At 42.7% G+C, this 18421-nt stretch overlaps 1 protein-coding gene and 1 pseudogene across 1 annotated transcript in view; both read left to right on the top strand.

The window, feature by feature from the left end:
- The window catches only part of LOC135504260 (FERM domain-containing protein 4B-like), a 28605-nt gene extending 15185 nt beyond the window's left edge, over positions 1-13420 (top strand). Inside the window, exons 5-22 of the mRNA XM_064922646.1 lie at positions 1138-1222; positions 1542-1598; positions 1691-1713; positions 2787-2870; positions 3073-3138; positions 3587-3644; positions 3790-3876; positions 5532-5608; positions 5707-5845; positions 6021-6162; positions 6341-6474; positions 6750-6866; positions 7905-8133; positions 8244-8300; positions 8403-8673; positions 9358-10127; positions 10372-10510; positions 12676-13420. Of these exons, the coding sequence (XP_064778718.1) occupies positions 1138-1222; positions 1542-1598; positions 1691-1713; positions 2787-2870; positions 3073-3138; positions 3587-3644; positions 3790-3876; positions 5532-5608; positions 5707-5845; positions 6021-6162; positions 6341-6474; positions 6750-6866; positions 7905-8133; positions 8244-8300; positions 8403-8673; positions 9358-10127; positions 10372-10510; positions 12676-12715 (2575 nt within the window). The 3' untranslated portion in view covers positions 12716-13420. The remainder of the gene's footprint in view (positions 1-1137; positions 1223-1541; positions 1599-1690; positions 1714-2786; positions 2871-3072; positions 3139-3586; positions 3645-3789; positions 3877-5531; positions 5609-5706; positions 5846-6020; positions 6163-6340; positions 6475-6749; positions 6867-7904; positions 8134-8243; positions 8301-8402; positions 8674-9357; positions 10128-10371; positions 10511-12675) is intronic.
- Positions 13421-13905: 485 nt separating this feature from the next.
- LOC135559331 (leiomodin-3-like) lies at positions 13906-16870 on the top strand (annotated as a pseudogene).
- The last annotated feature ends 1551 nt before the right edge of the window (positions 16871-18421 follow it).

The raw sequence follows: 18421 nt of genomic DNA, 5'->3' as shown, positions 1-18421 counted from the left end.
TTTTGCAGACTCCATCAGGTTTTCTTCCAGAATGGTCCTGTATTTGGCTCCATCCATCTTCCCATCAATTTTAACCATCTTCCCTGTCCCTGCTGAAGAAAAGCAGGCCCAAACCATGATGCTGCCACCACCATGTTTGACAGTGGGGATGGTGTGTTCATGGTGATGAGCTGTGTTGCTTTGACGCCAAACATAACGTTTTGCATTGTTGCCAAAAGGTTCAATTTTGGTTTCATCTGACCAGAGCACCTTCTTCCACATGTTTGGTGTGTCTCCCAGGTGGCTTGTGGCAAACTTTAAACAACACTCTTTATGGATATCTTTAAGAAATGGCTTTCTTCTTGCCACTCTTCCATAAAGGCCAGATTTGTGCAATATATGACTGATTGTTGTCCTATGGACAGAGTCTCCCACCTCAGCTGCAGTTCATCCAGAGTGATCATGGGCCTCTTGGCTGCATCTCTGATCAGTCTTCTCCTTGTATGAGCTGAAAGTTTAGAGGGACGGCCAGGTCTTGGTAGATTTGCAGTGGTCTGATACTCCTTCCATTTCAATATTATCGCTTGCACAGTGCTCATTGGGATGTTTAAAGCTTTGGAAATCTTTTTGTATCCAAATCCGGCTTTAAACTTCTTCACAACAGTATCTCGGATCTGCCTGGTGTGTTCCTTGTTCTTCATGATGCTCTCTGCGCTTTTAACGGACCTCTGAGACTATCACAGTGCAGGTGCATTTATACGGAGACTTGATTACACACAGGTGGATTGTATTTATCATCATTAGTCATTTAGGTCAACATTGGATCATTCAGAGATCCTCACTGAACTTCTGGAGAGAGTTTGCTGCACTGAAAGTAAAGGGGCTGAATAATTTTGCACGCCCAATTTTTCAGTTTTTGATTTGTTAAAAAAGTTTGAAATATCCAATAAATGTCGTTCCACTTCATGATTGTGTCCCACTTGTTGTTGATTCTTCACAAAAAAATACAGTTTTATATCTTTATGTTTGAAGCCTGAAATGTGGCAAAAGGTCGCAAAGTTCAAGGGGGCCGAATACTTTCGCAAGGCACTGTAATATGAACTTTAGAATTAAATTCAACAAATAGTCTTTGAAACTTCTTCGTACGTATCCCTGCAGGTTTTACATCGAGAGTATAACACTGCTGAAAGACAACACAACGGTGGAATTATTCTTCCTAAATGCAAAAGTTGCTGTCTACAATGTAAGCTACTCACCGTCTCATTGTCCCTCTTTATAAACCACCAAACCTCAGTCTGACTGTGGCCGTGAGACACTGTTTTGTTGGAATGAGATGAGACAGTCAGAAAGAGTACATTTACATTTACATTTAAGTCATTTAGCAGACGCTCTTATCCAGAGCGACTTACAAATTGGGTAGATTGCTGTTTAGTCAAAAATAATTATATTTTGATGAATATGTGTTAGTCATAGGAACAGAGCTCAGATACAGACATCTGCAAAGTGTCTCAGCAGCCCATAAGTACATTAACACATTTATGATGATGCTTTATTTCTTACAGGGGGATATAGAGGTGGAAAGTGAGAATGTATTCAAATTAGCAGCAAACGCCTTGCAGGTTAGTTTCTTATTTGCTTGGGATTTGTACTGTATATTAATTGGCCACTCTAAAGCATACATCTTCTGACATGCTGTTTTATATCAATTCAGGAAGCAAAGGGGAATTACTCAAGGTAAGGACATATATTCTAATGAGTATCAAACACAACAGCTACCTAAGCAACAAGACAACATCACACATTTAGCAAAGACTTTAAATATTGGAGCTGGTTTTCCAGACAAAACAGTAAAATCAATGACAGCGAAGGCAGTTATAAGAGGGAAGGCAGAGATGTTGTGTATTGTGAGGCCTGCCACGATGTGTTGAAATCTCACACAGGCCTTCGAATGAGTATCATACCACTGACAGCTCAGCCAAGGCTACTACAGTCTGCAAGGCTGCATTCTAACATCAAAGCTCTACCACTTTTAATAAAGTGTCTATTGCAGGAGCAGCATCCTCTTTACTGTCAGGGAGCATTCAGTTGGAACCATACTGTAGACAGAGAATTATGGAACACTGTGGATCTTTGTCTGCATTCACATCTGTCTCATTCCAAATTAACATAAATTACAGGGGTTAGATGGCCAGAGAATGGAGCTTCAGTTAGTTCATTATGAAGAACCTTCCTCTGCATGTGGCCATGCACCTGGAACATGTCTGCCAATGAGGTTTCTGCACCAGTGGCGTCAGGTCAGACTGTCTGATTAAATAGGGGTGATATCCTTTAGCAGCTCATTCCAAGTTGTTTGTACTTTAGAAGACCTTATTGCACCGGTTTCTCTACATCATTTCTGTATGGTAATTTACTAACTGTTATGTACAGAATATTAGTTAAAGGCCTGGTGCAGGCAAAAACGTGATTATCCTGTGTTTTATATACATTTCCACACTATGATATTTTGGTGGGATGAAGTTCTGGCCTACCTGGTGAAATCACCAGGTGATACATTAGAAAGCTAGTTTTCAGTGTTCCCCTCCCCACAGACCACTCCCAGGCAGTCCTAGTAAAAGTCTTGCTTGAGAAATGTTCTTTGCTAAGAGGCTATTTTTGTTTCTTTTGGAGAGAAAAAATTATGAAAATAATCACAGTAAGATACTTAACTGTTACACAGATACTATTTGATATTGAGATAAAAACGGCTGCATTGGGCCTACAGTATATTGTATTTCACTATCCACATTCTGTTTTATCATTATTATCAGTGATGAAACCACCAGAATGGATCTGAAGAAGCTCCCAACTCTTCCCAACAAGGTGCTAAAGGAGCACCCATCACTTACATACTGGTAAAATAACCTTGAATATGATGTGCATCCTTAGTAACTTTTTAGTTTACAAAACTGCTAAATAAAAATTGTTGCAAAAGAAATGTTGTAGCAGACAATGATTTAGGATGTATGATGCATTCCTGAGAGGGAGAAGGGATGCAGCCCATAACTTGGAAGTTGAAGGTGCCATCATCATGCGTTTTCACAATGTTTATTATAGTGAGGATCGAGTGATAGAGCACTACAAACAGCTGAAAGGAGTCTCCCGCGGACATGCCATAGTGCAGTGAGTATTGGAAAAACAATGATCCCTCATTCCCCTCACACACTCCTGTTTACCACAAGTCATAAAATTGAAAACATCAGTCCCTGGTTATCTCTCAGTCCTCTCTCTTTTTCTCTTTCTATCTCTTACTCCCTTTCTTGCTCTCTGTTTTCTCTCTCAAATACACACTCGTTACTCTCTTCTCTCTCTCCTCCCTCCGTTTTTTCTTCTCTCCCTTACTCTCTCTCTCTCTTTCTCACACTCTCCTTTCTCGCAGCCAAGGTCTGATAGAAATCAATAACCCAGTTCAGTTACTGTCTGGCCAGTGAATCATTGTGATTCACTGTAGGCACCTTTAACATATCATGCTCTCATTGTCCTGTACCATCTATAATATCCCTGGAAACCACCTTTTGGAAGTTAGAGTGATTCTGTGATGTTACTGTAACAGAAAATTATTTTATTTCAGGTATTTGACTCTAGTGGAATCCTTACCCACGTATGGTGTTCATTATTATGAAGTAAAGGTAATAATACAGTATATTGCATTATGCACACAACAACAACTGTGCATTGCACTTATACATCCTAATAAATAAAACTATAAATCAGATTTCTGTAAGGGAATGGATGAATGCAGTTCAGTAATGAAACTATGCTTTTGCCTTACAGGACAAGCAAGGTATCCCATGGTGGCTTGGGATCAGCTACAAAGGAATTGGCCAATATGATTTGCAGGACAAATTGAAACCAAGGAAGGTACAGTTATTTGTTTGTTCCCATTTGTTTTCTTCTCTGCTTACAGTATGAAGGAGTACAGGATTAGTTTTGCATGAGATATTTTATTGGCAGCATACAGCGGTTGTTTTGCAGTATAGCCTTTACAGGTAAATGTCAGTGATAAAGATACCTCCAGCACGTAGCACTATCATGATTCACTAACCTCTCACACACATTCATCACCCATTCATCTGATCGGGGTTAGGCCCTCAATACAGCTGAAGGAGGCCAGACTTGAATATGTAGTTTATAACAACTCTGTGATCAATCCCTTTAGGTAAACATTACTTTGGAGGCCTGTATTTATAATATTTATGTCTATCACTTATAACAGAGGTATGCCAGCTTAACTTCTACCAGATCAGTTGATACATGTAGATACAGTATATTCATCATTCTGAGAGTCCTACATAAAGTGTCAAGTGTGTAACCCGCTCTTCTGGGTCAGAGGATGTTTTATAGCTTGCTGTTCTCCTGGACAAACACCAAGCTTTGTGGTCTGCCTCTACATGATCATGGTGTTAAGTTAATGATCTATGTGCATATGATTTTGAACACGGAGAGAGAAGGAGATCTGGTTGGGCAGACATTTAGTGTTGAGAGGAGGGAGGATGGTGTGTATGTGATGTCAAAGACAGGAAGGCAGGGTACTGGGCGTTACCCTTCAGAGTGCTGAGAGTACCTGAGGAGACATGTTGGAAGCAGAGAGAAGGAGTTGTTTGTGTTGTTTGAGCTTGACAAAAAGGATTAGAGACAGCATTACTATAGAAACAGGATTACTGGACCTCTACTGGTAAGAGATAAAGCAACAGTTTTACATATTGGATGTTGACAATAACATTTTGTTAAATGAAAAACAACATATATGGATATATGCATACATATATGATGATATCATGCTTTTTTATGATGTGATTTTTGATGGTAGCACAATTTGGGTTATTGTTTTTTTCTGTCCCTGATATTATGTAATAGGTACAATAGTGTTGGTAAATGTTACAGATAGGATACAGAACTAGCTATAATAGGAGAGAGAGGGGTGGATTATAAAATCCAACCATTAGTTTGGGTCTGTAACAAGGCTGTAAATGCCTGCCTCGTGTGGCAAACCTAGACATGGGGATGAGTCATGCACCTCTGTGGATTCTTCATATCTTACAGTAAACAGTCAGCACCTGGAGGGGTTACTGAGCAATGTGATGAGCCATGGAAGCTGTTACACATTGTTATTTGTCTTTGTGGTATGCCCCTTTGTAGCAAAATGCTATTTACTCTGGACTAGCACCTGCATAATGATATAATGCTATCATAGACCTGACAGCCCTTGCCCGTTTCATGGCAGTTGAAGTTATAGTTGTGATTTAACTTACTTGATTAAAGGTTGCGGTTTGCTAGTTATTACATCATGGGATTGACTATGTGGGCATGTGTTATGACATAGCCAGGTCAGTATAAGGTCATTGTAATATATCTGTTGTGATTCATCATTACAGATGCTTATTATTTAATCATATACTTTATATGGGTACATATAAAGGTGTCATATGCAGGATTTGAGAGTTAAAGTTCAAGTAAATGTTTCACCAATCATTAATCAGTTGTTTCTCTGTGTCTCTCTATGTTTACCTCCATAGCTTTATCAGTGGAAGCAACTGGAGAACTTGTATTTTCGGGAGAAGAAATTTGCTGTTGAGGTGAATGACCCTCACAGGTGAGGGCAAGTCTAACTATAAATATTTATAACAACTACATTTCCTAGACAGCTAAAGAAGCTCTTCTTCCTGAGCCTAATGTATTTCCTCGAAACAGACGGGCAGTGACCAAGCGTACATTCGGCCAGACCGGCTTGGTCATCCACACATGGTACGCCAGCCATTCACTGATCAAAACCATCTGGGTCATGGCCATCAGTCAGCACCGGTTTTACTTGGACAGGAAGCAAAGCAAGGTACCATGTCATATTATCTCTTTTTAGTCCTGACCTAATCAGTGTACCTGTGTTCTGTACCTTCATGCGTCCCTAAATTAATAGATGTATTCATGTCGGATTAAATGCTGATATTTACATGTAGACAGTGTAGGTTTGTAGTATGTATTCACCCCATAAATCCCTAATCCAACAGGGTAAAATAACTGCAGCGAAAAGTTTGGGTGATATTGCCGTCGATCTAACAGAGCATGGAGGAGGAACCAAGATAACCAGACTAGGAGATAACCTAAAGCACAACCTCATTATGGCTAGTACTGGTAGCCTGGCGTCAACAGGTAGGTCAGCATTCAGGTAGCTGAAAGTCTATATTTAGCTAAGTGTTTTAAAATACCTGTATAAAGGGCTAGGAAAAAATATACCCTTATTTGTATGCACTGTGTTAGAAAAAGTACAACCAAAACTAACACATAGGCCTACGGTACATTTATAGTGTAAACAATGTCACCACTACAGGGTCTGCCGATTCAGCGGTGGACGAAGAGCAGAGAAAGGAGAAAATCTCTGAGCTAAAGAAGAAGGAACAAGAGATCCAAGACGTCTTGACCCAGAAAACAAAGGAGCTGAAGAAAATCTGCTTGCTGGAGGCGGTGAAAGGCCCATTTTTCTCTTGGACAATTACTTGCATTGATTTCTGGAGGTGCTAGGCTGGTACACTTCAGCAATTCATTTCAGTCAGGGTCAGTCAGTGAAACATCAGTCAAGCTACTGTACAAATTGCTTTAGTTTGGGCAGTTGAGACTATTGGAGTGAAACACTGTGTAACTGTATGAGCCAGTGTGCCACAGAGAGTGTCTGTTTTGTGTTTTCTCACATTGTTTTCTGTAAAGCTAACTGACCTGGATATTTTGTTGTGTGTTTCCAGGAGCTCACGGGCAAACTGCCAAAAGAGTATCCCTTGTTTGCAGGCGAGAGACCTCCTCATGTCAGACGACGCGTTGGAACGACCTTCAAACTGGATGACCTCTTCCCATATAACGAGGTCTGTATTGAAACTGCACTGTTCAGTATATGACATATATTTTGCGAACTAATCTAGGAACCCAGAACCAAATCTCACGTTCATGTGTGCACATGGGGATGTTTAAGCCGTGCGTACTGGCGGTAGAGAAGTCAGGCGCAGGAGAGCAAAGACTGTGTTACAAGGGCGCAGTTTAATGATAAAAATCACTGTGACAAAACAATATATATACAATGGGACAAAACCCCCAGACATAACGTGCACAAGCACTCACAATGAACAATTCCGGACAAGGACATGGGAAACAGAGGGTTAAATACACAACATGTAATGATGTAATTGGAACCAGGTGTGGGGAGACAAGACAAAACAAATGGAAAATGAAAGGTAGCTTGCCGACCGTCGAACACCGCCCGAATAAGGAGAAGGACCGACTTCGGCGCAAGTCATGACAGGATGTGTGAAATTTACTCCTCAGCCTGAGGTGCCGTCATTTGCGCTGCCGAATTATTAACTTTTCAGTGGTACCGAACTGGTAATACGCTTCAGGAGGGCGGTCATGCGTGCTAGCGAGGCAGAGGTCCTGTGTTCCAGCCTTTGTGTGAGCCCAATCAGGAAGCGGTACCTGCTAAGCAAGCAGTGTGACGTCCGTTGTACATGTTGGCCTTGTTAAGTTTGTAACAAGACTAATATTATGCAGAATATGACATAACATTAATTCCTCAGGGATTTGAACTTGGGGTTTTAGGATATTACTGTAAGCAATGAAACACATATACTGTACACTGAAGAAGAAAAAAAAATGTTGTGTCATGAATGGAATGTGATGAAGTTAGGATCATGTCCTGTCCTGTTTCGTATGGATCACGTGTTGATGAGTTGCCTGATGCTTTTCCCAATACAGGCACAAACTGCAAAATATTATGTTGTTGATATGACTACATTATACTGTAATTTACAATTGGATATTGCATGTAAAGTGCTCAGTGGATATTGAAATGGATCTGCCATTCTCTGATGTAATAATGTCTATAATAATGTCTGTACTCTGATCTTTAGGACCCTTATCTGAGGAACCTGGAGAGCATGTTTGCTCTGCAGCAGAAGATCGTAGAAGCAGCTAAGAAGCTGGCCTCAGAGGCAGAGCTCTGTAAGACTGTGAAGAGAAAGAGGAGGAGGAACTGTCAGGACGCCATGAGGAAACTGCAGCAGGTTGAAGACGAGATGAACCAGTACAGAATCAAGAAAGGCAAGAAGCCTACCCAAAGAGCCTCTGTGATTATCACAGGTACTGGGGATAAATATCGACAAACACATGCACTCACATTCCACAATATGACTTTATACATTTGTACTTTAATCTGTAGCCTATAATATACTTTCCTTCTTCTTCCCCAGATGAATTTATCAGTTTAGAGACCAGCTCCCTGTCAGATAGTCAGATTCTGGATGACGGTGAGTGGGACACAGAGTTCAGTCATACAGTAGCTACCTGACCTTTGTTGCACAGCTGCTTTACCAATCCAATCTGATCATGAGTTTTGTATTTTGGTCCAGATGACTCTGATGGTGCTCAGAGGCCCCGGTCACGGTCTGTCCAGTGCTCCCCTCAGCTCAGCCCTGCACACTCCCTAGATCACCACAACAACAAGAGTCTCAACAGGTTAGCGTTTGACGGCCAGGATGCTTCACACCACTACCACCCCAGAGAGGTGTCATCCGCACACAGCAGCCCCTACAAAACCTTACCCAGACCTTCACGGGACGCACGCAGCATGCCCTCCACCCCCGTTATGACCCGCAACGCCTACAGCAGCAGCCAGCTCAGGTGAGACCCTCCACCACCCCTCAGACCATGCCTAGCCAAACTCTTACCCTCTCACCCCGACCCTGAACATTTATCCTATACTCTCCTACCTTACCTGCATCCCACCGTTTAACAGAAAACAATTGTTTATTTTATTTTACCAATATTTTACCAGGTAAGTTAACTGAGAACACATTCTCATTTACAGCAACGACCTGTGGAATAGTTACAGGGGGATGAATGAGCTAATTGTAAGCTGGGGATGATTAGGTGACCATGATGGTATGCGGGACAGCTTGGGAATTTAGCCAGGACACCGGGGTTAACACCCCTACTTTTACGATAAGTGCCATGGGATCTTTAATGACCTCAGAGAGTCAGGACACCCGTTTAACATCCCATCCGAAAGACAGCACCCTACACAGAGCAGTGTCCCCAATCACTGCCCTGGGGCATTGGAATATATTATTTTTAAGACCAGAGGAAATAGTGCGTCCTACTGGCCCTCCAACACCACTTCCAGCAGCATCTGGTCTCCTATCCAGGGACCAACCAGGACCAACCCTGCTTTGCTTCAGAAGCAAGCCAGCAGTGGGATGCAGGGTGGAATGCAGGATGCAGAAAACAATTGTAATTTAGTGTGCTGTACATCTGGATTTCTTAACCATACTATTTGCTTCTTTTGTGTGTGTGTGACTTTTGCAGGTCGGATGGGAACTCTCAGTCCTTCAGGCACCGCAGTGGGAGTCTGGAGTCACAGCAACGGCTATTAAAGGATACTGACTCAGAGAAGCCAGTGTTTACCCAGTCCCCTGCCCGCAGGAACAACAGCACAGAAGCCCTGGAGGACTGCTCCTCCTACACCAGCCAGTCCAGCTTGGACTACGCAGGCAACCCCCACTACTGCACCCTGGACTCTCGGACCCGCAACCATCAGCTGCACAGGAGGGTGGAGGTCTACGGTAATACAGGCAGTATGCCCAATTTGGTCCAGAACCATATCGGCTTTAGTGATACTTACGAGCCCCAGGCACACTACGCGCCAACTGCTTACTACGTGGCAGGATACCCCTGTCCAGACATGGAGCCCTACTCCAACGGTGCTTACGTCTATGAGAACGAGATGGAGGGCCACTACAATGTCAACCCCTCCTACCAAGTCCACAATTACGGACACGAGCGATACAGGACCTACAGTAGTGATCGGGCGGACAGCCTTGCTCAGAACCCCTACGCTACCATGAGATTGCCCCGGACCAGACATGGGCCCCGCAATGAGCCCTTACAGAAGAACATGCAGAAGGCCATGGTGGCTGAGCACCTGAGAGGCTGGTACCACCGCAGCGGGGGCCACATAGAGGCAGGTAGAGGTCTGGCTGGGTATGACTACGATAATGGCTCTCAGCTCAGCCTTGGATACCAGACCATGCCAGCCCCCTTCAGGCATTCCAGCCGAACCACCTCCTACTCCTCAGGTAGTAGTTGATCCTGCTTCTCATCATACTGGGACAGGTCACCTCAGAAACCATACTCTGTCTGTTCACCCTCGGTAACACAGAGGGACATGTTTTTATTTTCTATTAATACAATTCATACATTCCTAACATACTGTATGAAAATATTATTCTGTATTAATTGTTAGGAGTAGGGTGTCATTCAATGAGACTCACCTTTATTTTTCTGTCTCTTTAGTGCAACTAAAAAGTGTTCTCTTTCTAGTTTCCTCATCCACCAGCACAGGAAACTGGCGCAGCCAGCTAACTGTGGGTCTAACAGACAATGATAACATGGCAGAGTCACCACAGCACCATCACCCAGGAGCCCATGGCACCTACAACCGGAGCCCCACCCATATCAGGTGAATACCTACCACAGCCCCACACCTACATGTAGTCATCTATATATCCCACATGATTTTAGAGGAAATAGTAGCATTAATTGTGTGACCTAAACTAAGGGAAATACATTGTTTCAATCAAGACCAGTCTTATGAGGGTTATTTAGCCAGCAGCATACCATCTTGCAGCCACTGCTGGCTTAAATATAAAGCTAAGCAGGGTTGGTCCCTGGATAGGAGACCATATGCTGCTGGAAGTGGTGTTAGAGTGCCAGTAGGAGGCACTCTTTCCCCTGGTCAAAATAAAACATCTCAATTCCCAAGGGCAGTGATTAGAGACATTGCCCTGTGTAGGGGTGGGATGTTAAACAGGGTTCCTGACTCTCTGTGGTCACTAAATATCTCATGGCACCTATCATAAGAGTAGGGGTGTCTTGGATAAATTCCCAATCTGGTCCTCATACCATCATGGCCACCTAATCATCCCCAGTTTCCAATTGACTCATTCATCTCCCCTATAACTATGCCCAAGATTGAAGCTGTAAATGAGAATGTGTTCTCAGTCAACTTACCAGGTAAAAACATGCTCATATTTTTCTCCTCCCTATGCACAATAGCAGGTATTCTTGTGGATGTCATTTCTGTTGACTCTCTGTGTTTGCCTGTAATGACATTGAACCTCAGGACCATCCTAGCGTTCGTTGTCATCACTTACCGCTATCCTTCCACCTGCTCTTAATACTCCTGCATCCTCTCCTCTTCTCCACCTTCATCCTGTTCCTCATGATTGGACAGGTCATTTTGGCTGTCAGATAGACTTTAAAATGTTATCCTTATCTATGAACAGTCTTTGATAGTAAGTGACATCAGTGTGTTTGGCCTGTTGGTGTGAAACTAAACCCCAATAACGAAGCAGTCTCTAATGAGTGTGGGTGTGTTCTTTGTGAACTGTTGATCTTTTCACTTTCTTCCTTTCTTTCTCTCCTTTCACGATCTGTCCATCCTCAATCCTCATGTACATAGATTTCCCCCAGAATGCAATGTGTTGAAGAGGTCTGATACAATGCCGGTAGATTCAGTAAAGATGTTTGGTGCTGTGGCCAATAGCGCTGAGGAAGACCATTAGGCAGCCATTCAAACACAGAAGGGTGAGATGCAAATAGGCTGTGGTAGTGCTAATCCATTTCCATCAGTGCCACTGTTTTCAGTTTTCATCTGCGTCTCATCATTTGCCATATTGATCAATATAGTGTATCTCATTTAGTGCCGTGAAAATCAAGGTGAAATCAATATGTAGACCATCCATTAAATATACAGCCAGAGCAGTGGTAACACATTCTGCCAAGGCCCAATCCAGATACTTCTAACTTATGGATGACCATGCCTTACCCGCTCGATCAAAGATTTTGCCAAATTATCTTGGTCTATTAGCAGGCTCACAAATTCAGTATGGCTGCATCCCACTGGGAAAAAACGGATTGAATCAACGTTCTTTCCATGTCATTTCAACAAAATAATTAAATGTGATGATGTTGAATCATCATGGAAAACTGATTGGATTTTCAAAATGTAAGGGAATTTAGCATTTTTAACCCAACTTTTAACCTAAATCCAATGACATGATGAAATGGTTTGTTGATTTCACATTGAATTCACATTAGTGGACAACTCAACCATTTAAATCAAAACTAGACGTTGAACTGACGACGCCTGTGCCCAGTGAAATGTGCAGCAAATTGTACATTACATTCTGTAGCTAGAAACCCCACTTTGACATTGTCTACGTTCACATGCACAGTTTAAACACCACATCCTGCACTTACTGTACCTCATAGCATCAGTAGGAGAATGTACCTACTTTCGCTTGCCTCTCATTAGTGTAAATTGTGATCTATATTAAGTGGAAAGTTGTAATTTCACATTTTACATTCCTTATATTGCATGGTATGCTTGACAAGACAGTAGGTCATTTGCTTTTGTTAAACATCCGTCTTTCTAATAGCATATTTTTTCATGGTGTTTATCTCTGGTTTGTTCTGTTCCATTTCCATGCCTGTAAAGTAGATTATAATCTCAGCTGTTGCAGCATGCAGGGAGTTTCGTGCAGTAATATGCTATCCTAAAGTATGGGAGTCTTTTATATTCACCTTGATTCAAATGTGTATGTTTTCATCTCTTCATTACAGGAGAATATTCATGGATGGAAATTACATGAGCATCCACTGAAGGTAAGAGGACTGGAATGAAATCTGTCACAATGACCCTGACACTGGAAGCACAGACCTCTGGATGGATGCCAACTAACCAATCTGTATAAATACTATGAAGCTTGAGAATGACTCTCCCATGTGCCTTGGATTGGATGGAGATCGATATTATTCAGGAAGACATGGATGTGGTGATGGCACAAAATGTTTGCTGATCTGGAAAAGCAGCTTCATCACTGTGAATTTCAAACCTTGGGATATCTTTGACCCAAATATATTGAACCAATTGTATTATGACATTATACATATTGTAAATCAACTTTAATATCTTTGTAAAACATTTAGGTATACATTTTGGAGTTATTATTCACAAAATGTGATAACAAAATAATAAACTAACCCTTCTTTAGTCCCAGGTTGTCAGTCCACTCTCTCCTCTCCCAAGTATGAATCTGAATGTACATGTTTATAGATTATTATTATTTGTGAATGTGTTATTGTGATGTAAATTGCTTGCATGTGGAGAACATAAACTTTTGATAAGTAGGTTTTTTGTATGATGTAAAAAGATATGTCTTTGAACTGGATAACCCTCAAATAATATTCCTTTATTTGTTTCTCTACATATTTCTACATTGTCCATGTATTGTTTGTCTTCTCTTACTCTGAGTGAATATCTCCCATTTGGATTTGGGACATTAATAAAAAACAGTGTGAGACTTTATTTATAGTGTGACTTCTTTAGCCCTGTGTGTGATAAACAAGACTTTCTCAATTACATGCTACAGGGTGTCATACTGATAACAGGACATTCCCATTGAGTATAGCAGCCCCCTACATATCAGATATTCTCATTTATATCAGCTGTTCATTGTTGTGCATCACTTTAGGGAGATATTATTACATTTTTCAGGGAACTCTGAGGGATTGGGCGGAGCCCTCTATGCAGTGGACCCTAGGATTCCTCCCCAGGCTTGTAAAACAACAATCCACCTGTTACTGTCTATCTCCCCCTCTTCCTGTCTCACAATCAACTGCCATGCTGCAAGATCATGAAGTCTGTTGAGCTGACTCAAGCTGATGAAAAAGGAATATGTTAGTATGTCTCCCCTGACACTCTTGCACCAAACATATTTTCCATGTGATGCTATGTGTTAATTTTAGACTTTGTCTGAGGTGTGAGCAGGCCATTTACCAGCTAGAGACAGAGCCAGTAGCACTGTCCACTCAGCTCTAGAACTGTTCATTGTGGATATACTTTTTACCCTTTAGGTTGATTGACAAACAGTTTATTTTGTCAAACGACTTCTAGATGGATATGTCCAACCAAAGAGACCTGGGACATGGAGGACATAAATGAGGAAGACATTGATGAAGATGATATCCTGGCTAGCTTCAAGAACTCCAGAAAAAGATGGATGTTTTAGCTCCAGACGAGAGAGTACCGCTTGGTCAGAGACAGAAGGACCAGAAGAAAGAAAAGCCATCTGCAGACTCTGATGATGAAGACATCGATGAAAATGACATCCTGGCAAACTTGTCTCCTGAGTAGCAGAAAGAGCTCCAGAAAGAGGTGGACGTTATAGCCCCAGATGAGAGAGTACCTGTGGGTCAGAGGCAGAAAACCCAGACAGAGAAGGTTCATTTGACCACAGGGGCCTGGTGGATTATCTGTACTGGGAGAAGGAGTCCAAACGCATGCTGGAGGAGGAGAGGATCCCCATCACTCTACTGCCCAATAAGGCAAGGGACTACATAACCAATGGACAATATACCGTAGATATAGCCTTCAAATAGGGTGGCCGGTAGCCTAGCGGTTAGAGCATTGGGCCAGAAATCAAAAGATTGCTGGTTTGAATATCTGAGTCGACAAGGTGAAGAATCTGTTGATGTGCCCTTGAGCAAGGCACTTAACCCTAATTTGCTTCGGGGGTGCCGTACTACTATGGCTGACCCTGTAAAACAGTAAATTTCACTGCACCTATCTGGTGAAACATCTTAATATTTCATACTGTATACCACTTGAATTATGATAACATTATAAACAAACACAATTAACTGACTGACTGTATGTTCTAAAAGGCTAAGTTTATTAAATGATTGTACTACTTGTCTTCATCAGAAAACCATGGAAGAGGATGCTGAAAAGAAAGAAAATGCCAAACTCATGGAAATTGTGTATGAGGTGCAAGAAGAAGTCATTGAGGTGGAAGCTACAGATGGTGTTAAAGGAGAGGAAATTATAGTGGAGGAAAAGGATGAGGATAAAAAGGACGTAAACTATGAAAGGGTCATAGTAAAACATGAACATCCAGTGAATAAACATTTAAATGAGTCATTGGATGACAATAGCACAAACTGTCACGTTCTGACCTTTATTTCCTTTGTTTTGTCATTATTTAGTATGGTCAGGGCGTGAGTTGGGGTGGGCAGTCTATGTTTGTTTTTCTATGATTTGGGTATTTCTATGTTTCGGCCTAGTATGGTTCTCAATCAGAGGCAGGTGTCATTAGTTGTCTCTGATTGAGAATCATACTTATGTAGCCTGGGTTTCACTGTGTGGGTGATTGTTCCTGTCTCTGTGTTTGCACCAGATAGCGCTGTTTAGATTTTCTCACGTTTATTGTTTTGTTAGTCTATTCATGTATAGTTTCCTTTATTAAAGAACCATGAATAGAAACCACGCTGCATTTTGGTCTGCCTCTCCTTCACCACAAGAAAACCGTTACACAAACACTGTATACACTACTAGTCCCTTGCAGCCCCCTCCAGAGTTCACCAACAAGAAAGAGGAGAAAAGACTGAGAGCAGAGAGCAAAAAAAGAGCACATCACAAATATCTGAGAAAGTAGAAATGAACACCACAGAGACTCCTGAAGAAACAGAGATGACTCCAGAGGAGAAGAGGGCCTGTTTTGTCCTGGAAAAAGAAGTGAGAGTAATAAACGAGCTAAATATTCCATTGCTGGCCCTTAGCGAGGGCCTAGGTGGCATTGATGGGGCCAAGAAGACATCAAGACCCTCAGGGAATGAGACAAACCTGTACACCACCCTGGATAAGATCTGCAACCCCACTATCACAGATGTAAACCTGAACAGCATAGAAAACATTCCAAAAGAAATGCTTATAGAATACGTCAATGCCTTGAAGAAGAACAAACACGTAGAAACCTTTAGCATAGCCAACACCGGTGCAGACAAAAACATTGCCTTCACCCTGGCCAACATGCTGAGAGAGAACCGTTTCATCACCACACTGAACATAGTCTAACTTCATAACAGGGAAGGGCATCATTGCCATTATCCGCTGCCTACAGTTCAACGAGACGCTCACTGAGCTCCGCTTCCACAACCAGAGACACATGCTGGGCCACCAATCGGAGATGGAGGTGTCGCGCCTGCTCAAGGCCAACAATACCCTCCTGATGATGGGCTACCACTTTGAGCAGGCAGGGCCTAGGATGGTGGTGACTAACCTACTGACCAGGAACCTGGACCGCCAGAGACAACAGAGGAACGAGGAGCAGAGCAAGCAGCAGAAGCAGGAGCAGAAGGAGGTGTTTGAGATGTATGAACGGGCTCTGAACCTGCCCCCAGGGCTGCTGGCGATGCTTGGCTACGTCCCTCCCGAAATCCTGCCCTCATGCCGCAGCTGCCCAAGGGTCCACAGGGTCCCATGGAACCCAAACCAGAGCCCTCCTCCCGAGTCAAGCAGTCCAACACTTCTCCACAGTATCAAAACAATCAGATTTACCACACTCCACAGCGCAACCCCATTCCACAACAACCCCCCAGCATGGACTCGTCTGGTAACCCTCTAAGAGACATCCAGCTGAAGAGGACCCACAAAAAGCTTGACCCTTTTCTGGATCTGGACCCAAGGGACGACAGGAGAGCAGAGAGGCTGAACGTCCAGCTCAGGAAGACAACAGGAAAACAGAGGGGTCCCGGAATTGATGAGATGGTGAAGGCCACTCTGAAAGATGTGATGAAGACATTAAAGCCTGTTCCTCGAAGGCGGCAGCCACCCAAGGTGGATGTGATGCCCCGCGATGAACTGCTTAATGAGATCAAAAAGAGCAATGTGGCCTATCTCAAAGCTGTGAGTTCAACTGATGATTCTCAGATTAGCACAGGGTCACGAACAGACACATTGTTATCGAACTTGATCTGACCAGCCTTCACAGTGTTTAGTCAGACGTCAGAAGTTGTCTGATTATTGCTTAAAACATTTTTTTGTAAGATAAACACTTCCCTTTTTCAGGACCCTGTCTTTCAAAGATAATTTGTAAAAATCCAAATAATTTAACAGATCTTCATTGTAAACGGTTTAAACACTGTTTCCCATGCTTGTTCAATGAACCATAAACAATTAATGAACATGCACCTGTGGAATGGTCATTAAGACAGACAGTAGACGGACAGCTTACAGACAGTAGGCAATTAAGGTCACAGTTATGAAAATTTAGGACTAAAGAGGCCTTTCTACTGACTCTGAAAAACACCCAAAGAAAGATGCCCAGGGTCCCTGCTCATCTGCATGAATGTGCCTTGGGCATGCTGCAAAGAGGCATGAGGACTGCAGATGTGCCCCAGGGCAATAAATTGCAATATCCGTACTGTGAGATGCCTAAGACAGCGCTACAGGGAGACAGGACGGACAGCTGATCGTCCTCTCAGTGGCAGACCAAGTGTAACAACACCTGCACAGGATCTGTACATCTGAACATCACACCTGCAGGATAGGTACAGGATGGCAACACCAACTGCCCTTGTTACACCAGGAACGCACAATCCCTCCATCAGTGTTTAGACTGTCCGCAGTAGGCTGAGAGAGGCTGGACTGAGGGCTTGTAGGCCTGTTGTAAGGCAGATCCTCACCAGACATCCCCGGCAACAACTTTGCCTATAGGCACAAAACCCACCGTCACTGGACCAGACAGGACGGGCAAAAAGTGCTCTTCACTGATGAGTCGTGGTTTTGTCTCACCGGGGTGATGGTTGGATTCGCGTTTATCGTCGAAGGAATGAGCGTTACACCGAGGCCCGTACTCTGGAGCGGGATCGATTTTGAGGTGGAGGGTCCGTCATGGTCTGGGGGCGGTGTGATATCATCGGACTGAGCTGGTTGTCATTGCAGGCAATCTCAACGCTGTGCTTTACAGATGGTGTGTTTAATGTCTTCCACTTGTAACAATAGTCTGCATCAGTTCTCATGGTCAGCCAGAACAAGTTTTGTTCTTTGAGGTTTGGAAGAACTTTTATCATATTTGGATATGAGTCTACAGCTGGAAAATGCACCATAGAATGTGCATCATAGGTATAAGTAGACTCAATGAAGACTGTCTAAGAAAAAAATTATTATATTTGTTTGTGTAAACTTCCATGACTTTGTACAGCCCCAAAACCATAGTACATCATCTACTGATGACTTGGAACTTTCATATATGGGTTTTTAAAACCACTATGGTGTCTAACTGCCAACTTTTCAATATAGATATAGCTGAACACCATATACAGAATATACAGTATACGGAGGCACCATGGATTCAATCCGTATTACAAAAGATCTACATCAAAATGTAAAGGTAATTTCCGATTGAGCAGACATATGCAGCCTTCACTGTGAATGCAGTCTCACAAGAACATTGACTTCCGGGGCTCTCCTCAATCTGTATTGCTGAAGTTCAGCATTACAGCATGATTGAAATTTAAAGGCAATGTT

This window comes from Oncorhynchus masou, chromosome 18 (assembly GCF_036934945.1).
Source record: "Oncorhynchus masou masou isolate Uvic2021 chromosome 18, UVic_Omas_1.1, whole genome shotgun sequence".
NCBI lineage: Eukaryota > Metazoa > Chordata > Actinopteri > Salmoniformes > Salmonidae > Oncorhynchus > Oncorhynchus masou.
Note: the sequence above shows the minus strand (reverse complement) of the source record. Positions and strands in the feature narration are given on the sequence as shown.